This window comes from Onychostoma macrolepis, chromosome 02 (genome assembly GCF_012432095.1).
Source record: "Onychostoma macrolepis isolate SWU-2019 chromosome 02, ASM1243209v1, whole genome shotgun sequence".
NCBI classification, from domain to species: domain Eukaryota; kingdom Metazoa; phylum Chordata; class Actinopteri; order Cypriniformes; family Cyprinidae; genus Onychostoma; species Onychostoma macrolepis.
Genome location: NC_081156.1, coordinates 16937055 through 16960247, shown reverse-complemented (window position 1 = coordinate 16960247; position 23193 = coordinate 16937055). Strand labels below are relative to the sequence as shown.

Sequence of the window (23193 nt, the reverse complement as noted above, 5' to 3'; positions counted from 1 at the left end):
CTCATGTGATTTGAAATTCTTTTAGTTTTCACTTTATTCAAATTTAAAAAACGTCCCAAGATTTTTCTAATTTAATATACTTTAAAACGTTATTTATTCCTGTGATGGCAAACTTGAATTTTCAGCAGCCATTACTCCAGATTTCAGTGTCACATGATCCTTCATAAATCATTCAAATATGCTGATTTGGTGTTTGAGAAACATTTCTTATTTTCATTGTTGAAAACAGGTGTGGTGCTTAATATTTTTGGAATCAGGAATTTAATTTCAAACAAACAAACAAAAAAAAAAACGATCTTGCTTACATACATAGACATTTAGAACAGTAAAACAGCCAGATTTTTAATTTAAATATATATTTCATGGCTTTGACTATACCCCCATGTGATGTTAATGCAGTTAAGTTTGGCTAAGCATTGATTTGATAACAATAAGACCTCAAAACCTCTTTTGTAGCAAATATAAAAGTCAATATTTTGATATTGATATTTCTGAAGAATTTCACAAAAATGCACCATCTAATTTTCAGAGATATTTCAGAGCACAAAAGCAGCATTATCAATTAGTCTGGGAGTTTTGTCTGATGGATTCACAGAAAAGCTATTTCAGATGGTTGAAGATGTTATTCACTTGAATTTTCTAACAAAAGCACTCTTATTTTAATGAACTCAATACATAATACACCAAACACAACAGGAACCACTTATGTCTCAATATTTTTAAATACTGACATAAGCAAAAACACCGATATATCTCACAAAACCACAAACAGAACTCTGTGATCTTCCTATAAAAGATCTCTCAAAACAATCACTGACAAATAACAGGAAAAATAACAAAATGTGATCCTCTCCCAATAAACCAGGCTAACTTAAATCATCCTACATCCATCCTATCAGGCTGTTCACCTAACCATTAGAAGACAAACAGTTCAAGACTATGAATGAGCAACAGTTTCATTGTTCAAAATAGGAAGCCACTGTTCAATGCTGATGGTCATGCTACAGGAAGTAACACAAAGCTCCTGTTTGTCTTGTCAAATCTCCGTGCCAGCTTGAGGACTTAAGCAGCCCCCAACACAAATGGAGGCTTAAGTTCTGTGTTAGCACATCGCCTCAGACATCCTAAATCCTGAGAAAAAAAAAAATCCCAAGGGCTGGGAGAAGATTGGATGTCAATCAGTGTTCTCTATCAGTGCTTAAACTGATACACACTGTTGTTTCAGCAGGCTGTTGTCTTGTTGCCATGTAGTTTTATGTTGCTTCGTACCAGAGCTATAGCCTCTTCCGTTACTTTTTTGTATTGGAAACCCTTCACAAATAGCAACAGGCGGTGATTCACAGGAGGATGTTGTTCATAAGGGGGTTTCTTGGCTCAGACCTCTGCTATGATTTCATTTCCTCTCAGTACAAGACAGCCATGGTGATGTAATTCCCTACCGACCCTATGCAAACAATTCTAGCAAATAAAAAGATGGACACAACAGGCATATAGGCATCTTCACTCACTGTTGTCATTCTTTTTTTTTTTGTCCTTGAGGGAGTGAGCAAAGACACACTCCTGTCACTTGTGATCAAAACTTGAGTGATTCTGACTGTGAAAGATCAAAATGTACTTTGAAAAGTTTCACAGACTGCCAGGTGTACAGACTGAGTGTACAGGTGTACAAACTGAACTCTGTGAGAATTTAATTAAATTCTAATCCCTCATTATCATTCAAAAACTGCTTTGTTTTTCGCTCTCTTACTTGCTGTTTTTGCCTTTTCCTTGTTTTTCCAGGTCTCCCGTTGCTCTTGGTTTAACACAGGTGCGTTAATTGCAGTGGTTTGCTTATTCTCTTGATTAACACATTTTCAGAAGGAAAAATCACTCTGAGGCGTTCAATTATGCATTACCAAAATATTGTTCTTTGGTCATCTCACACACACGAGCGTGACTTTAGCACTATATTTAGCAACTTTCAGACCCTTTTAGCGGCTTTTTTCCATAAAATATACAAACTGACATGCCTAGCGACTTTTTTGGATAAACCTTAGCTATGGTTCAGAAGATGTGGCCAGTGCTGCCCCGCGAGCACAAGATCTCTCCTGGCGCAGTGTCGCCTCTCTCTGCGTTTGTTCTGTGCAGCGAGCAGCAGAGAAGCAGCACATTCAGCTGGCAGTACTGCAGCAGTCTCATCAGTAAATGAGTACAAAACAGCGTTTTCAAGCACCTGTCACTAACTGACTGTTTGGAATTATAAATATGAGCATAGTTCGTTTGTTAATATTATGCACTTTTTTGTTTGTTGTTTTTTTTTTAGTTTGTTACTCAGACGCAGGCATAAGACAAAAAAGTAATATAGCCAAAACCACCGCATAGCCACTCTTCAGTGTAACAGTAGATGCATGTTGATTTTATCAGACGATGTCGCGATTATAATTGAGTGACTCCTGGTTAACATGTATTAATGGGTCGTGTTTATTCACTATTTAGTGTGGAATTTTTCTACAATATTCGCTCATCGTGACAGTAAAATAGGGCATTCTAAGTCGATCTACTGCAGTTTTTCCTCTCTCAATCAGTAGAAAATGTGGTTAACACCCGGTCATGCATGAAAAAAATAAATACCGTCAAATAGGCCTACCGTGACACCGGTATAATTTAGAATAATACTGTGATATAAATTTTTGGTCATACCGCCCAGCACTAGCAAAAATTATTCATAAATACTACAATAGTAAAGAAATAATACCAAAACAACACTGCCTTAGAGAAATGTTTTGATTGAGACAGGGTTGCTCTCCCCAAGCCTTGTTTTTTTTTAAGCGGTCATGAAATGCATTTTTAAAACTCTCTTATGTTTCCTGATCTTATAATGATCTTAGTAATGGTTTTCATCAAAAACAGTCAGGTAGACAGGTAGAAAACAATAATTCTTATTTCAAACTGGGGTGTTTGTTTTGAGTTTTGCAGTATGTTTTTATTGCAGAGTAATCTCTCATATGTATAAATATCAAGAACATTTTGATTCTCCATTTCATAATCCGTTTAAATGCTAAACACAAGGGCACTCTGGAGTTTCTCTTCACAGCATACAACAGATGTGACGTGTTGACCCGCTCTTAATGAATGCAGCCTGGCCAGTGGTGACCCACAGTGGTGTGTCTGTGGCTCTGAGCATGACTAGTTGGCTTGAGCTCTTGGAAGAGATACTTCTGATTTATATTGACTGTAACACTCTTATTGCCAAGCAGGGTGTTCCCTGTCACCATGGAGATTAACAGCACTTCCTGACAGGTGCAGTGAAGGACATATTGCCTTGTCTGCACCATGTGGTCACACCAATAGGGCAAGGTCTCCAGTCCAACATGGTGGGAGCCGTCTCTGGGCTAAGAGGAGAAAGGTTTTATATGCAGGCCTCAAATCTGAGGGGTGCATGTGCTAAACAGTGAAGCTGCTTTTGAACAAGGTATTTCAGCGCAAAGCCTTGTGCTAACTACAGATAATTAGGTTAAACCAGCTGCTAATTGTGCTGAAATCGCACTGCACCATCAATATTTAAGTTATTCTCAAACAAACAAGCCTTTTTTTTTTTTTTTTTTATAAATTAGGCTCATTATTAGGGACACTGACTGATATTAAAATTTCACATTATTTTGTCTAAATAATTTAAAACAAATAAAATCAATCTATTTAATGTTACAAGTGGACTCAGGCATCATAACATTATAGTGTATGGAATGAAAATTATTTTAAAGGGATAGTTCACCCAAAAATTTAAATTCTGTCATTAATTACTCGCCCTCATGTCGTTCCAAACCCATAAGACCTTAGTTATTCTTTGGAACACAAATAACGATATTTTGAATGAAATCCGAGAACTTTCTGACCCTGCATATACAACAATGCAACTGAAATGTTCCCAGACCCAGAAACGTAATAAGGACATGTGACATCAGTGGTTCAACTGTACTTTTACAAAGCTATGAGAATATTTTTGTGTGCAAAGAATACAAAAATAATGACTTTATTCAAGTTTTCAAGTATTTAGTTCTTCTCTTCTTACCATGTTTCTGGGTCTGAGAACATTTCAGTTACATTGCCGTCTATAGAGGGTCAGAAAGCTCTCGGATTTAATCAAAAATATCTTAATTTGTGTTCTGAAGATGAATGAAGTTCTTGCAGGGTTTGGAATGACATGAGGGTGAGTAATTAATGACAGAATTTTCATTTTTGGGTGAACTATCCCTTTAAGTGTGAAAATAAATTTTAATTTTAAAATCAGTATAAGATACATTTCTAACTTAAAATGAACTAATGTTCTAACTAATGTGAGTGTTAGAGGACGCCAAAGATAATCTAAATGTAAAAATAGGGGAAATGCCCAATTCCATATCCAATTATCCACAAAAAGAAAGAAAGAAAGAAAGAAAGAAAGAAAGAAAAATGTAAAAATAGTTTCCCCAAATCATAGAGTACACCTTCATACAGGAATTGGCCTATAGAACTAGATTTTGTGGGAATCTTCGTATAGTGAACTGATTTCCATGATTTTTAAAGTCTTATGGGCAAAAGTATGTGCAAATACTACTAGTGGCCACAACTCATTTAACTCCCAGTGAAGACTAATTTCAATTACCTTCACCTTCATCTCCAGGCCTATATAAAGTCTTTAGTTTATAAGTTTCACCATGACGTACATGTGAAACTAAGAACCAGAGAGAAGGATCTCAAGAGAGAAGCACTAGCCCCAGCATCCGGAGCAACAGATTACCCTGTCAGCACAGAGACAGAGGCAAGGAGACCTAAACCCAACTGAGCGTCCACTTTCAACTTCACCTGCTGTTTGGTCTAGCAATGAGCCATGAGACGGAAAGAGACACACAAACAAAAGACCACACTCATGTCTTGCAGCAATGCACAACAGCAACTGTTAGCTCTGAAGCTGGTTCCCTAGATGCTGAGATGCTGACAAATGACAGATGGGCCACATCTTGATTCATTCAGTGCTTTTGTGTTTGTGATGACACACGCAGGAACTAAATAAGATGAAACGTGGAAAGCACTGCAGGTGCACCCTGTTGAAAACAAGATTCCCATCGTAAACAGCAAACAGGTATGACACAACTGCTTGCATGGGTCTAATGTTTCCGCAGCCTTGTTTATCTCCATGATTGGCAGCTTTGTGTTTAAATGGGGCAGTGGGCAGGGCTCCTGGCGTAGCGCTCTTATTTTTATTGCTCCCTCGGGTGCCAGAGAGGGGATCGGGTTAGCAGAAAGCTATTCCCAAACTTAGCCGTGACCCCCACGGCAACACTGGGTCCGTTTTCCCTCTGGCGACAGCCAGTCTCTTAGCGGAATGAAATAGTAGGCGGGGAGTGAGCTGATTTAGTCTTCCTGACACCTTTGTCTGTGGATGACAAGGAGGAGGAGAAGTGCCCAGGGCAAATCAACACCATTAACAGTGTCTGTGCCAAAATCCCCACTGCCTGCTCTTGCTGTGACCTACCAGTGCCCTCGAAAAAGGACTGCGTGTCCTCCACACCAACTGCATGGCTACAGCATCACAACCCACTCCCAAAATAACATGTGGACCAATGAGAGATGGTTACTGGGGGACGTGCATTTTATGAAAACATGCATGTTTTCTAACTAAACATCTCACACTTGTATCTTTGTAATGAAGTTAACGTGCAAAGGACGACATGCATACTTTTAGTGTGAACTAATTCAGCCTTGTTTGAGATAAAACTTCTAGTATTTGGAGTCTTGATCACTTGTTTCTACAAAACCTAAATTATCAGCCATTAGGGCATTTTTCTATGTGCACTTAGAGGTGTGTACGTGCATGTTCGTGCACAAGTATGCGACTCATCCAACCTTAAGGGTTCTTAGTTATGCACTGAAGAGATACAGAAATAGGACTGGAGGAGGAGCCCCATTATTAAGGGGGTTCCACTCTCGACAGATGTCATGGCAACGTCATAAATAGCAGGCCTGAGATAGATCCTGAGCTGGTGTTGGTTTACAAAGCCAGGAAAATAAACAAGTGAGGATTTACCAGGCAGGAAAAAAGATAAAGGGTGGGAGAGAGGAAGAACAGAGGACACATAAAGAGCAAGGGTTAAATGTGCTAGGAGGACTGATGTGGGATATAAACAGCTCGACAACACTTTAGAGAGCTGAGAGTGAATGAATGAAAGGCTAAAACATTCTTGCGACTTGCACTAAATAAAGATTTAGAGGGTTTTAAGGCATTGAGAGCTGCCCTTTTCCCTGAACTAGAGTATGACAAACTGTGCTTTCTTCATTCCCACCATGATGGATGTGCAAAAAAATGGACTAAAGGTAACAGCCAGCTCCAGAAGACACATGATACTGACCCCACAGTTAACTGCAACAAGCTTCTCTGCAATCCCCTATCTTTTCCAGGGGTAACAGTTTAAGGCTATTACATACTCCATTAAGTCTTATAGTTAGTATAGTTAGATGTCTTATAGTTGGACATCAAAATACACCTGGGAAATTAGGAAGGTTTTAAATGGCAATCAAGTAAAATACAACAAAAAATGTAATTAATACACAATTGTTTCTTTTTACATCAACACATGATATCGTTATTGAATCAACACATGATATTGTTATTGAATCATTTGAAATTATACTAGTCCAAAAGATCAGATACCGGTGACAAATACGGACCTGTACAATACAAAATGATAACCCCATCACTGCTTAATATATTAATGATGAATTCCACTTCCCCTAAAAAGCCATGTTTTAGGTCTTTCATATACCACAGTATTCCAAGGAGGAAATTTGATGTAATGGTTTCTGTTTATGGAGGCTATAATTTTGTGCTTTAGCTAAGGGTAAAATGGATTTTCCACTTCCATTATGCCCAAGTTATAAACAGTTCTGCTCATATGTTATATAATACCCATTGGAAAATCAGAAAAAAACATCTACATAAACATTTACAAACCCACATATACATATACGTGTGTGTGTGTGTGTGTGTGTGTGTGTGTGTGTGTGTGTGTATGTATGTATGTATGTATGTATGCATGTATGCATGTATGTGTGTGTGTATGTATATACACATATACACATACATACATATATATAGAGAGAGAGAGAGAGAGAGAGTTCATTTGCAAAAACCGATAACTCCATTTTCTTTTTCAGAAATCAAATTTCAATCAAAAATAAATAAATATATATTTATAATTTTTTTTTTTTGATTGAAATTTGATTTCTGAAAAAGAAAATGGAGTTATCGGTTTTTGCAAATGAACTCTCTCTCTATATATATATGTATATACATACACACACACACACACACACAAAATAACTGAATTCACCCAAATTTTCTTGCAAACCTTTACCTATGCTTGGTTCTTAATACTTTGTTTTGCCTCCTTGAGCATCAATGACTGTTTGTAGTCTTTTGTTATAGTCGTGTATGGGTCCCTGGTTTACCCTAAAGCTGCTCACTGTTCTTAAAAAATCCCTTAGTTTCTTCAAGTTCTTTAGTTTCATTGCATACTCTGCATTTGACTTCATCCCCAGACTAGCTTTAATGATTCTAAAATCCAGCTTTGCCACTGAGGACATTTGAGAGACTCATGCAACATTCACCAACAGCTGCCAACAGCCAATGATGCTCAAGCAGACAACACCAAGGGTACATTAAATTTGAGACTTTTTCTTACCTTTTTTATCATTTTACCAATGATACACATTGCACAGATACTGGAAGAGACATGAAAACCTTACATAGACAGTTTAGCTGAACTCACCCTGATGACTTCGGGCGTCTGTTGAATGAGAAGCGTTGAGCCTGTGTCCCTTACAGTAGAAGCACGGGTTTGTACGGCAGCAGGTGCACTTGAGGGTGTTGGGGCAGATGTGCATTTAGGTGTTTGTGCTGGTGTAGATGCAGTCTCAGACGGAGGTACAGGCAGCGGAAGCGGAGCCACCTCTGCTTTGGTGCTGGCCAGCGTGTCCTGAAGAAGACGCATGACCTCTCGCTCCTTAGACTGAGTTCCTCTCCCAGCTCCACTCTCCACCAGCTCCTGAGCAAAGCTCTCAATGCTCTCAAGAATCCTGAGAAGCAGAGCTCCATCATCTTCTTCGGTGGCCTCAACCCCTGTCTCAGAGGGCTTGGTCACCGAGGGTCCAGACAAACCCGCCACTGGTAGATCTTTAGCCACCGAGTTACCAATCAAATGCTGGGGGGAGCCTGTCTGCTGGGCACAGTTTTTTAGTTTAGGGGGCAGTGGAGGCTCCTTTTGCATGTTCTGGGAAAGACACTCCAGGTCCATCAGCAATTTATCAATGTCATCGGATCCCCCTTTATTAACGTGAGAGGTTGATCTAGGGAACAGTCTGGAATCTGTGCTTTTTGGCAAGTACATCTGGTTGACCATCGAGTCGTTTTTAGGCTTGAACACAGTTCCGTTTCTACCAAGTTCATGGAGTTTATCCGAAACACCACCACTAGGCTCGGAGTAGCCAGTAGGTCTTTTGGAGAATGGTCTGGACTCCGAAATATTACAGCTGTGCTTCCCATCCCCTTTAACTGCCCTGTCTGGCATCCTTCCCAAATCCGAATCCTCCTCCTCGATATACAGAGCCTCCATGGCATCCTTACAGAGGCTTTCACTACTGCTAGACAAGAGAGAGTTTGTGGAAGAAAATGTGTCCGGTCGGTTGGTTGAGACTGTGTGGTGGCAGATGTAAGGTGCTGAACCGCTACTGGAGGCCAAAGGCAAGCTGCCATGCGGGAACCCATTAGCTGATGGAGGTGTACGTGCTGACAAACCCGAGGGGCTCTGAATGGATTTCACATTGCTTGCAAGATCCCTAGAGCCTTCTGGAGGTTCTGGCTGGGAGGGTTTCGTTCGAGGCTTTGTGGGCGGAGGAGATTGAACAACATCTTCATAGCGCGGAGGTTGCTCATTGCCAAAGATGGGGGAGAAAGGGATTTGTTGCAGCCCGTGTATGCTGTTGACTAGTTCGGCAAGCTCGCTGTGCTCCTGCCTCACACTTTGCCCCTGTTCCAGCTCAAGAGGAAGCCTCTTCAGGTAGTTGGAGAGACGAGCCATCACATTTTTATAAATGACTTCAGGGTTCGCAGAGTCATCGCTGCTTCCACCCATCGACTTCCTTTTGATGCACTGTTTGATGATGTCCGTGCACTTCTTCAGATCTTCCGAGCACTTGAGGAGAATATCCAGACAGGCTTTAATGTCTTCTCCTGAGGCACTGCTGTCTGCCTTGGTCTTCTCCAGTATGCGGGTAATTAGGTTCTCCTCAGTGAGGCTGTTCAGGTAGAGCGTGGCCACATTGTTTAGGTTCTGCTCTAGGGATGCACTGCGACTTAGCTTATGCTCTTCGAGTACAGATTTCTGAAACAGGCTGAATGGAGGACAGTTCTCATCATTGCCTGTGAACTGGCCATAGATGATGTCTAGATCAGTGGACCTCCTGCTGAAGGAGTCTGGCCGAACCTTACGGCCCTTTCTGAAAGTCACATGGCTGGAAGAGTATTTGATTTTCTCAAATGAAAACTCCTTGATTTTTCCACTGGCCAGGTTGATAGCTTCCCCTGTAATATCCTTGAGGCTTGCTGAGCTTTGGATGGTAGATCCTTTCTTAACTCTGGGGACGACCTGGTGGTAGTCGTCACAGAAAGCACCAGGTCCGGTGTTTCCATTCTCCATTGTTTTGGACTCATGAAGGCCGATAGGCCGGTCAGAGCAGGTTCTAGATATGGGGGTGTCAAGAAGTTCAGCACAAGTGCTGCGGTGAGCCACTGTGCAGTTCAGTCCATGTTTTAGTGCACCACAGGGCCCATTACAGTAGTGTACAGTGTGCTGGACACGACGGTCAATCACAACGCTGTTATAACAGTTAATACTGCTGACCACAATGCGATAGGTAGCCGCCATGGTCTTTGTTTGTTCATAAATCCAAAAGTCTGCTTTGTAATATAATGCTTGCCACCTAAAAACAATAAATGCTACGTAGACACATTTATATAAAAACGTCAAATTATATAAATCCTAAAAAGCAAATAAAAGTTGCTTTGCATCAACTGCTGCTTTAGCTGATTCCAAGGAAAAAAAGGATTTCCATATCAATCCTTCACCGTTGACCCATAGTTAAAGGGAAGTTACACTGTAACATTTAGCAGCAAAACTATCCATTTCTTAGCATGGGCCCCGATGGCCTAATGATAGGCCTGTGTGCAGCGCTCCAGATCATCCCCCCTTTGGACAGCCGAGGCCTGTGGGCATAAAGAAGTCCTCTGGCTCCGTCTCCAAAGCCACAGCATACAGCCCACCTGGTGACAGCCTTCCGCTGATGTGTTCAGCAGATGTTCAACCCTCTCACTCTCCTTTATCTTGCTTTCCCGGCCAAAATCAGATGTTTAATAATCCAATGTGAAAGCCACCTGTGAGTAAAAAGACAACAGTGGGTTAAGGGGAGAAAGAAATCGCTTTTTCAGATCAACTGAAATACAGTACAAATTTTTTGCTAGAGCTATCCTTGAGAACAACACTTAATTTACAGCCTCCAAGTAGTCTACAACCACATACATGTTGCTTTTCTTCAGGAAACACAAGAAAAACAATAAAAGGAAGCTTCTGCTTCTGAGTGAAATATTACATATTAATGTATTTGGTAGATGATGTTATTCACAGCGACATACACTGCATTCAATGTACAGTTTTTACAATACAAGTGAAGAATATCTTTAAATGTTATTTATTTTAAAAGTGAACACTGCAGATTTTAGACTATCTTTGGTTAACATCTCTCTTCATTAGATTATAAGCATCTTACACTTTTAACGTTTCTTTGGTACAGCTAAACCACAAAAAATTGAAGTTGAAAAGCTCAAAGCACCTACTACAAGACAGTACTGAACCACAAACTATGTCTTTCAAACAAATATAAACCAAAAAAAATAAAATGACATGCTGTAATGTCTAATGCTGGCATGCGGTTATAAAAAAATACCTAAGCCTCAGGTATCTTAGGTCTCCTGTGTTATCAAATGCAGTCCTTAAAGAGGCCATCTTCAAAGAGGCCCACATCAGTGGAAGCTGTTAAAGAGCTTGTGATGAAAGTACACAGACACACTATTAGCATTCTTTGACAACACACCGCGCTCTGCCTCTCTTCCCTATAAAGTAAGTTTGCTCAAGAGCGAGCAGTTCAAATACACAAATGCCATAATTGAAAAGTTGTAGTTGTACTTTAGGTGTAATACTGAATCATTCCTCAGGCAAGGAACTTTCTTTCTTGTAGTGCTCTGATGACACATTTTTGTACTGTATTATTGGAGACCAGCACTAACCAACAACAACTTACACAAGAGCAGTCTTCCTGCTTCCATGTGCTACTAAAAATACTGCACTAAAACAGTTTACATAAACATTTAAACTTTTACACAAACATTTAAAATGGTCTCAGTGTAAATAGAGCCTTTTACGGATTTCTCACTCATATTGCCTTAGATTGATCATTTCCACCATACCCCCAAAATGTAGTTCAGTTCAGATATTTTGAAAATAATTACTTTGAAAATTTATTATTATTTATTGATTTTTTTTTTGTCCATATTTATTTATACCTTTATTTAACCAGGAGGTCCCATTGAGATTCAAAATCTTTTTTACAAGAGAGACCTGGCCAAGGTAGCAGCCAAATCACAACAAATGCATACATGACAAACACAAAAATTACATTTTCACAATAAAAGAAATGCAAAAATATTAAAAATAAAAAATATAAAACACATATAGTGAATGTCATTGGGGTTCAGTGTTGTTTCAGACCCCAATAACTTTTATTGTATGGAGAAAAAGTATGTTTGGAAACATTCTTCAAAATATCTTCTTTTATGTTTCACAGAAGAAAGTAATACAAGTAATACCATTTAGTCTTCCAGGTTTGGAACAACATGACGTAGAGTAAATTATGACACTTTTTATTTTGGAGTAAACCATCTTCTTTACAGATGAAAGTTCTCAAAACTTCTCCTTCAGTGCATAGAAAAATGTCATCAGCGACATGAATAAATAATCATTTCATGTCTCTACTGCTCACTCTCCCTCTCTCTAATGATAATTATGTCAACAGATGAGTCATTGTGAGACTGGAAACATATTTATTTCAATACATATAAGGGAATGAGCTCATTATTAGTATCTCTCAACCGAAAATGTTCTCCACGGCCAAAGCACACGCTCCTTTATTCTCCAATTCATTTTCTTTTTCCCTCTTGCTTTTATTTCTCACTCCTTCTGGCCCTATTGTTTTTCTTCCTCTCACAGCAGGCCTCATTAAAGCCTTGTCTTCTCTGTGTCTCAGCAGAGCAACAGCAGAGAACACGTCTCCAGGATTTCAACCACAACCTTACCTCATATAAACTCTGACTATAGCCATGCATGAAAGCATTTATAGCAGTATGATCTGCATTCACAATGTAGACTCATAAATGCATTACACGTCTGCATTTCTTCACAGTATTGAAACAATGGTCTCTGGTTATTGTTTTTCAGCATGGATTCATTACAGTTGGGCACTAGAGAGGTGGCACCTAGAAAAACATCCAGAGAGTGAGATTTACAGGGACAACCAACACCCTCCATATTCTGTGTGGAGACACTGTTCACAATGGACTGGTCTTGCTTGCCCAGCCAGTTACACTAAAAGCTGGTGGTGCCTGTGAGAACCCTACAATGACAGCAACTGCCTTTCACAACAAGACAAAGAGATACAGAGAATCATATGCATTAACAGTCAGCCAGCTTCAGGATGCCAGGATTTACTTCTGGGGGTCATGAAACCTGTGCAATTTTCCCCTTGTCAGTAATATGTACGTCTTTGAGAGGAAATTACATTTCCTGAATGCCCCTTTCCTGCCATATGTTGAGAGAAACTCCCGTGGTATGAAATACAAGAAGCAATGGACATCTCCAACAGGTCACATAAAGCTAAATTCTTCAGATTCAGATTCAGATTTATTTATAAAACAGTTAAAATTTTGGATCTCAACCCAGGACCTGGGGCCCAATAGGGGATTTCAAGTGGCTCATTCCATGGACGAGAATCCATGAAAAGCATTATTAGACCATTTTATAAGGCTGCACGGAATATTAAAACCATTTAAAAATCAATCACATAGTCTGCGATTCATTTAAATAAATATACAGTACGCACTGCCGGTTTAATATGCACTTTATTTATTTGCGTGTGGTTAAGTACATCTCTTATTTGAAAAAAAAAAGGATCCGATTACTCAATTAATTGCCAGAATAATCGTCCAATTACTTGATTACCAAAATAATCGTTAAGTGACAGCCCTACTTAAGGATTTACCTTCAGTAAAGCTAAAAACTTACAATGTTGCAAAAGTTTTCTATTTCACATAAATGTTGTTCTTTTAAATAAGAGTTCACCATTTATGAACATGGATAAAAGCATCTGCTAAAACAAAACATATATTTTGAACTTCATTCACCAAAGAATCCCAAAAACAGACACTACATCCATTTCCACTGTGCAGTCTGAGGTGTCTTACATTACAGACAATGACTATTATTGCTGAAATCCTCATGCCTCCCTGCAGCAGGACTATATGTTCACACAGGTGATCAGGAACCCTGGGCATCTTTCTCCTGGTGCTGTTCAGAGTCAGTAGAAACGTCTCTTTAATGTCCTAAGTTATTGGAACTGTGACACATACTGATTCTGAACACAATTTACAGTCACAGTTTAATATAACCAATTTAAACAGTTTCCAGCTCCATGTCATTGTTCTGAACAATGGTTAAATGAATAGCAAGCACTTCTTTGTTAAATATCAAAGGTTTAAAGTAAATATAATGACATTGCGGTCGTGCATGTTTCTGTTTACCATGGGCAGCTTTGACTTTCCACAGTCAATTCTCAGTACAGACACACTGAAGAACTTGTTTATCATAGAGGATAACACTCTTCAGCTCCAGTGTCCTCAAACAGAGCCTCTCAATAACATAGTGTGCTTTCAAAGTGGTCTTTGACGTAGCTGGTCGTCAAGTCGGGCTGAACTCAATATGACAGGAAGAGTGTGGACCATAGCAAAGCGACGGCTTTTTAATGACAATTTAATGGGCTGATCAACACATGATCCTGCACTCTATCCTTTGCCTGCCATGTCTATTTCCAGGCCGGTGGGGGGCTAAAGCAGAAGCCTTCACACCTTCACATCACTCAGTGGGTGCGGACGCCCATACAAACATCTTATATGTCTGATGGGAATCTTCTTACTGCATAGGACCTCCCTGGTTAGCTGGCTTAGCTGCTTTGGGATGGCTAGCACTGGATGAAAATTTAGATGAATGTTCCTAAAAGATTAAGTTTTAATTGTCAGGCAACAGTCTTTATCTCCGCTTAATGTTGTAATTAGCATGCACTGATTGTTATGGAGAACGCAGTGCATAAACCGCAAACACACTGTTTGGAAAGCAAGACAACATCCACCCACAGTTTTGAGACTCAGTCTACTGGCAGGAGTATGAGGAACGAGGATGCAGCGGCCTCATTATCTTTCTAATCCCGTCGCTTTCACGCCGTACATTCGTTCCATGTTTAATTACACTGTAGCAGTCACACACTGAGAAGTCGCACCCGTGTCCTGTCACATCTGCCAGCGCTTTCAATTTCGAGACTATAGGCTGTACGATGTTGGCAGCTTTGGAGCACCTTCCTTGAAATAACACCCTAAACATGCTATACTCAACAAGAAAATAGGCTAGATCTTGTTATTTCTGCTAGGTAGAGCAATAAATCACGACACGCTGGTCCGCTTATATTTGGCCCAATTAAGAGTTGAAGGATGAAGAACCGCTATACTACACAGTAGCGCTCATTAAGGAATCACTGCAGCTGGAAAGGTTTCCCTTTGGACGGTAAATTGGGATTTTGTGTGAGCCCTCCCTTGTTAGCGGTCAGGCCTGGTCTTGTTACTGTGCACATGCTGTCGAAGGGGGGCCTGCTGTGAGCTTTGTTTGTCTTCACTTGAGTAATGACTTTCAAAAGCTGTCGCTGCAAGAGAGAACCTGACCCCCGTGACAACAATACATTAATAAAAGAAGGATTACACACTCCCTGGCTACTAACTCCTTCACACGGTGACCAGGGTGCACACTTAACCCTTCACAGCCGCGGGGGGGAAAGTGAGAAGGACGTCACTGAATGAGGGGAAATATGGATGTTTCAAAAAAATGAGGATGCAAAATGTGGCATGAAGTGCTTAATTATTATTCAGAGTGAGAGATTGGAAATGAAATGGAGTGCAGAATACAATTATCAAAGAGAAACACAGCCTGAATCAATTTCATTAGCACGATGACTGCTATAATAATTACCTGGTTTTCTTTTGAAACAACTCCACACATAAATGTACAATAAAAGTGAATGATAAAAATAAAACTATAAAAAGCAGTCCAAGCAACAAAGCAAATATGCTTTAACATATGATTTAAAAAAGTAAGACATCGAGACATTCCTGATTTTGCATCCTTATTAGTCCTTGAACAACATAATCAACAATTAGATTTTACAGTGAGCTCATATCAGACAGACATTCTTATCAACCTACCATTTCCCTCTGATTTAAAAGGTTGTTAATAGTTAAGGTTGACATATCGTGCTCCCTGACCAGAAAAAGATCTTCTAATGGAGCTGTTTGTCATTCATAATTGAAAGGAGAATACATTTTAATAAAAAATAATTTAATTCCTAAATTTAATTGAAGAAACAAATTAATCATTGCAAAGCAGCTTCACAGGAAATTTTAACTTCTACATTATTTTTAGGAGTAGCTTATCAGTGATGACCACTGATAAGTAAATACTGGCACCAAATATTTGAACAGTAGTGTAGACAGACTGACAGAACAGACCACATCCTACTTGGCCGTTTAAAAACCCACATTTCATAATCGTTAACACAAAATTGTTCTTTTTCATTTCATTTCATAGCCTAAAAGAAACAACCACTGACCTAATTCTACAATGCAGTTTATCTTCCAAAATGTTTTCCAAGGGAGCATAAATTACGCCCCAAAAGAGGGGCAGAGATATAGTAGATTGTACTCAATTTTTTTGCTGCAGCAGGAGGAAACCAGCAGTTAGCAATTAAATCTTAATTAGTGTCTATTGTTTTGAAACCGCATCAGTCAGACGGAACAATGAAGCGATGGTCGTAACTATTCACACTCGTATGAAGACAGAGCAGCATGAATGCCTTACAGACAGAAACAAGCTAATCAGCAAAGGCCCTCTGCTACAGCAAAGCAGCCTCTGGAAAAAAGCGCTCTGCATTGATAATTATGCTTTAGTGTAACAGCTGCTGCACTATCAGTAATGACTGCCTCCACTGTGCATTACTTTCTTATCAAACTGATTGCAGGTCACGAAAGATAAAGAAAAGTCAAAAGGAGAGGAGATATAGTACATGTTGTGCATTTTGTGCAAACAGACAAACTCCATGATGCATTTAATTTCCAAGTAAGGGACCCAGATGACCCTGGTCTTACTCTACACAGCAGATGGATCATATCGCTTGGTCATCTTTTTATTGTATTCCATTCCTCCTTTTTCCACTTACTCTTTTCCTTCACTCAACCTCCCTGGGGCCTCAAACAGGATTTAGATATGGTGAGCAGAAGCTCTTGACAGGGCACACAGACAGCATGGGAACTGAGCCACTGACCCAGTGCAGACATTTACGTTATGCATTTGGCAGACACTTTTATCCAAAGTGACTTGTAGTGAATTTAAGGCAAATGTTTTATTAGTTTGTATTCCCTAGAATGGGACAGTTGGTACTTTTCAGCAGAGGAAAAGAAGCAATGCTTCAAACAGAGAGAGGTACCTACCAAAAAGTCAGTTGCAGAAGAGTAAAAAAAGTGCAACTCTTCCACAACTCTAACCAGTCAGGACTTGATAAGAAATGCCAGGACATTTTGTTGGCTGCTTGGTTTCTATTCATGTGTTGTTTTTCTGGGTAAAATCCCATTGGTCCAAAATTCCACTGCACATGCACTGGAGTTCAAAAGTTTGGAGTGAGTTTTTCAAAGAAACTAATTTTTTTATTCAGCATATACACATTAAATTTATCTAAAGCGAAAGTGAAGACTTGTAGATTGTTACAAAAGATTTATATTTCAAATAAATGCTGTTTCTTGAACTTTCTATTAAATCAAAGAATCTTGAAAAGTGTATCATGTTTCTACAAAATTATTAAGCAGCACAACTATTTTTAAAATTGATAATGAGAAATGTTATTTGAGCAGAAAATCAGCATATTAGAAGGTTATCGTGTGACACTGATGACTGGAGTAATTACTGCTAAAAACTCAGCTTTGCCATCACAGAAATAAATTACACTTTAAAATATATTAAAACAGAAAACATTATTTGAAACTGAAATCATATTTCACCATATTATGCTTTTACTGAGCAAATAAATGCAGCCTTGTTGAGCATAATAGACTTGGAAAACTTAATCATGTCTGGTTAGGAAACAAATACCCAGAAGACACTTTCTTACCATGCAGGCTTGAGTTAGATAGGTATAGTTTCTCTAGTAGAGTCCAGAGCAGAATAATTCAAGTGTGAAGATCAAACATTCTTCACCTCTGAGCCCCGATGAGCACATTATAAATGTAAAAAGCCTTCAGAGCTTATGAAGTCAAAACTAGTGCTGATATATCTCCACATTTACTACGTGAGTGGACTGTAAATGAAGTAAATCTCTATAGTTAGCTCTTACAAAGCTCCATCAGATGCCATCTATCAATAAACTGCATTAGGTGCATGAATGATTTTGAGGCTGTTTTATGTCTAGACAGTTTTAACACATGACCAGCTCATTGTTGCATTCTCATTTGGAGCTCTGCAGTACTTCAGTGGCCCCAAAAAGTATCTGAACACTTAAGCCACACATGAAATGGTATGAAGGTCGTTGCATCACTGTATTGCAAAATATCAAACCAAGTGGCATTTATTTTAAGATGGTACAAGAACACATTTCAAGCTGAACATGAGATGAAAAAAACGTATAAAACAAAAAACAACATATTACAGTACTGATTAAAAGGTCCATAAAATTATTATGTTTTAAAACAACTGGTTTCTATTTTTATTATTAAAACATTTAAATTAAATATTTAAAAAATGTTTGTGGAAACCATGATGCACTTTAAATGAACTGCTTTCATTTGAAATAGAAAACTTCTGTAACATTATAAATGTCTTTAAATTCACTTTTAATCAATTTGTTGCATCCTTGCCAAAAAAAAAAAAACCTTACTGACCCCAAACGTTTTAACGCTAGTGTGTTTGGATAATTTCTGACTGTGCAAATCCAGTGTGGATAACATTAGCGGTTTAATTTCCACATACCTTTACCATCATCCAACCCTCACTTTTAATCTTTAAAAACAAATAATTTAATAACACTGTTAAATCTTCAAATTTCAAAATGAATATCTATTTTTCATGCTGTACAATGTAATGTTCTGACGCATCAATTAACTTGTAGCTTTTAACATACCTGATTTGAGTTTCTTTTATTTTCATATAAACCAAAATGATATAAAACTCTAATTATTATTCATATTATGGCTGATATAATTGTTTATCATAATTAATGATTGACTTGAATTTTTATATTGGTGCATCCTTCCTTATTACAGTCCATCCACAGACATCACTTTGAAGACAGCTGCTTAAATGCCACTGCAACGTGGCTCAGAAAAGTGAAGTTAATTTTGTGAAAAGCTCTATGGTGCCACTTTATTTGATATTTTGCTATCTACTGCAATGACATTCTTTAGCTATTAATGCTTAAGTGTTCAGATGCATTCTGGGGACACGGTGTATTTACATATCTGATAAACAAACGGATGGGATTCTAATGGAGACTGGCGCCCAGAAGGAAGTAACTCGAGCCTGGCTTCTTGTACCGCAGCGCCTCGCCACATTGGTGACAGTGTAGTATGGCCATCCAACAGAGATGATAGACAGCCACAGGAGAACAGCATACTGATGACACAGTCCACCAGGATAGACACATCAGTGTCCGGTCCGGGAACGCAGAGCAATGCTGACTCACACTCAGCCGCATACCACTTAGGTTCCTTCTGCCGGTCACCATATCCACACCCCTTTACCAAACAGGCGATGAGGGTCTGAAGGAAGAGCACTGCTGGGTTTCCCACAGACTGGAGGGTGAGAAGCAGCGATCGCGGGCAGGTGTTAGTCCTTCAGCTGTCCAGCGACTTTCACAATTATTCATGGTGACTCAAGCACTGATGAGAAAAAGGGCCACTTCATAGCTAGCACAGCGGATGTCATTTTCTACATCCTGCTCATTTCCAGACTTTGGTTCACCGATTTTGATTCTCAGGTTTCACTTTTAAGATGAATTTTAAAAATTCAGAACGTAACTTCTAGGTTGATTTTTTTTTTTTTTATTCCATCTAATTTAACATCTCCACAGGAAGATGTTGTGGTTGACATCACATTTTCTTCTCCTTGTAACTTCTACAACGATTTAAAAGAACATCTCAAAGATGAGATGAACACTGAAAAGAGACCCAGTTTAACATGACAGCTCCTAAAAACACTATCAGGTAAAAACCTTCCCCAGATAGGGAAAAACAAGGAACAGATAAAAATAAAATAAAAAACATATTTCCCACTGAACAAAAACAGTGAATCTTCAAGCTTTGGAAAAAGTTCTTCCACGTGTGTCATGTGGTTTCATATGGTTAACAAAAGAAAACAGAATAAGTATAGTGCTTCATAAATATCTGTTCCACAAAACCACTTTCTTTATTACACAAAGGACATGGAGTGCTCATTGATCACAATTACGTACTCCGACCAAACCAGAGATAATACATTGACAACGAGAATTCATAATTTAGGTTTAATTCATGCAGGAAGGCCAAACTCACCGCATAATGGCACAGTGCTTTCACAGTACCTTTTTCATTTTTCTTCATTACATGGAATGTATTTCATAAGTCCTTAAAATTGTCATCATGGAATTTCAAGAAAGGTAAAACAGAGACTTACACTATATCCATAAAATTTGCAGTAGCCAACAGTCGTGAAACAAAACAGGCATACACCAGCTAAAATATCATAAAACCTATTTTTCAGTATACTTCACAAATAATTCTTCTACAAATATTTTATAGTAATTTTTCCACCCATGTCTCCCAATCAAACAGTAAGTCCTGGCCCCAAACTCAGTTATTGGTTGAGCCAGAAGTTGACATTTTCCATTAAGAGGATCTTTGCAAGAACATATACTGCCCTACAAAGGCAAAGTGCAGTAACTACGCAAACACTGAAACTGAGAAAAATGCCTTTAAAGTTTTTACAGTCAAACATGTTGTAGGTACATTAGTGGCAATGCATTCATTTAAAGGGATAGTTCACCCAAAAATGAAAATTTGATGTTTATCTGCTTACCCCAAGGGCATCCAAGATGTAGGTGACTTTGTTTCTTCAGTAGAACACAAACAAAGATTTTTAACAAACCGTTGCAGCCTGTCAGTCCTATAATGCCAGTCAATGGGCACAGAATCTTTGAGAGAAAAAAAAACATGCACAGACAAATTCAAATTAAACCTTGCAGCTTGTGACGATACACTGATGTCCTAAGACACGAAACGATCGGTTTGTGCGAGAAACTGAACAGTATATCATTTTTTACCTCTGATAAACCTCAATGTCCGACTGTCACAACATCCGGCACGTGACGCGTCAACCTGCTCTGGCACATAGAGATATATATATATATATATATATATATATATATATGCCTCTTTGGCGACTGTTTCTATGGGCTGCGATACGTAAGGATCTACACATATATCTATGTCTATATATATCTATTTTCCAGAGCCGTTGACGTGTCACGCGCGGGATGTTGTGGATGAGCTCAGAAGAGAGTTGGACATTGCCTGTATCAGAGGTAAAAAATGATATAAATGCTGTTCAATTTCTCGCACAAACCGATCGTTTCGTGTCTTAGGACATCAATATATCGTCACGAGCTGCAAGGTTTAATTTGAATTTGTCTGTGCATGTTTTTTTTTCTCTCAAAGATTCTGTGCCCATTGACTGGCATTATAGGACTCACAGACTGCAACGGTTTGAGTAAAAAAATCTTTGTTTGTGTTCTACTGAAGAAACAAAGTCACCTACATCTTGGATGCCCTTGGGGTAAGCAGATAAACATCAAATTTTCATTTTTGGGTGAACTATCCCTTTAAAGCCTTCTTAGGATGAAAATTTTTATAGATAAAAACGATGACCACTGATGTGACCTTTGACCACAAAAATGCAGATACTGCACTCTGCCTTTGGATGACCTTACACAACTAAAACACTATCGCAAAAGCAAAGTGCAGTATCTACAAACTAAATGTGTTGTGTTTAACTAAACTAAAACTTGTTGTGTTTCTTATTACATGTTGATTGTTTTTAATAGTTTTAATAACTTTAATAGTTTTATTGATGTTTGCATGTTGTGAATGTTAAAATTGCTCAGTAGTAAGCCTCAAGATCGTCTTATCACAATGCTCCTTTCACCACAATGAGTGTTTTTCTCATTTTATTTAAAAAGTAATTCATTACAGACCAAGCAGTTAAAACAGTAGTTAAAAATTCACACAATTTAAGCTTTGCCTAACAATATAACTAGGGATGCCATAAAAGGAAAATAAGGGATAACTGTGACTCTTTATAGGAAAATAAGGGACAGAATAAGGGATGCTCAAAATATTTGTACTGTACCACATCCTGTACATCATTTCTTTGTCTGCGGTTAAGTATATATATAAAGGTGTATAAAAGGTTCTCAGAAAAAAAATCTCATTTGTTTGCTTAACGTATTTATTCTTTGGACAGCAGTATAAGCATATGGACACTAATGGTCAACTAATGTTGGTGAAATAAGTCCTTTGTCGATAGAGTAGTGATGCATAAAGCACAGCTCACAGAGAAGTCACTTTCAAACTAAGCAGCTTGAACTTGTTGCGAAATCTGTACGGGGAAATCAATCGTCTTCATTTAAAATTCCTGATTGCATGTTTTCCTATTAAAATGACTGGTTACCTGTGAAAATTAGTAAATGTGACCACACTGTGACCACACTTTAAGGCAAAATACTTCCATTCCACCAACAGCAAACTGACCACCGTTACCTCAAGTATGACCAAAAGAATTTATAAAACAGATATTAAAAACAGGTATTCAAATATTATAAGTCTGAGAAAGGCATTGATAACTGCAGCTGTCAGATTTCAGATCAGAGAGCTCCAGAAAAACCTCTCTGTGGTCAAGAAGAATCCCAAAACTTTACCAAAAACACTCAAGTAGAGCTCATTAAAAACCACGGTAACACTTTACAATAAGGTTAATTAGTTAAACATTAGTTAATGTATTAACTAACATGAACTAACCATGAGCAATACATTTGTTACTGTATTTACTAATCTTCGCTAACGTTAGTTAATAAAAATACAGATGTTCATTGTTAGTTCATGTTAGCTCACAGTGCATTAACTAATGTTAACAAGATTTTAATAATGTATTAGTAAATGTTGAAATTAATATTAACAAAGATTAATAAACGCTGTATAAGTGCAGTTTATTATTAGTTAATGTTAACTAATGTAGTTAACTAATGAACCTTATTGTAAAGTGTTACCAAAACCACTGCTGTCCAAATCAGGTCCTCTATTTCAAACTACTGTTCACTTACACAAACATGCAGAAACTCTCATGTTTATTTGTATTGGTAGTACTTCTTATCCCAGAAGAAGAACACCTCTAAATGCATGTTGGTCAAACCAAATGTGAAACTAAAGCTTTTTTAAAAAGACACTTTGGACACTAAACTAAGCTCAGTGAAGCACTATGCCCACTTTCTCATCTACAGTCCTAAAGAACAGACGTTTTCACATGAAGTGATCTTTGAGAAACTTCTCACTGTTTACAGCATGACTAAATTTCAGCCAGAGGTCATACAGCTGAAAGTTATGCTTTAGAAAGTCTATGACGTCTAACGGATCGATTGCTGAAACACTGTTGGATCAGTTCTGTTCTCCAAAAGCTACAGAAT

The 23193-nt window shown here is 38.4% G+C and overlaps 1 protein-coding gene across 2 annotated transcripts in view; it reads right to left on the bottom strand.

Moving 5' to 3' along the window:
• Positions 1 to 23193, bottom strand: part of ppp2r3a (protein phosphatase 2, regulatory subunit B'', alpha) — an 84345-nt gene that overhangs the window by 28288 nt on the left and 32864 nt on the right. For both annotated transcript variants that reach the window (XM_058798302.1, XM_058798312.1), the window contains one exon: positions 7785 to 10444. In XM_058798302.1, coding sequence (XP_058654285.1) covers positions 7785 to 9938 — 2154 coding nt within the window. In that variant the 5' untranslated portion in view covers positions 9939 to 10444. The remainder of the gene's footprint in view (positions 1 to 7784; positions 10445 to 23193) is intronic.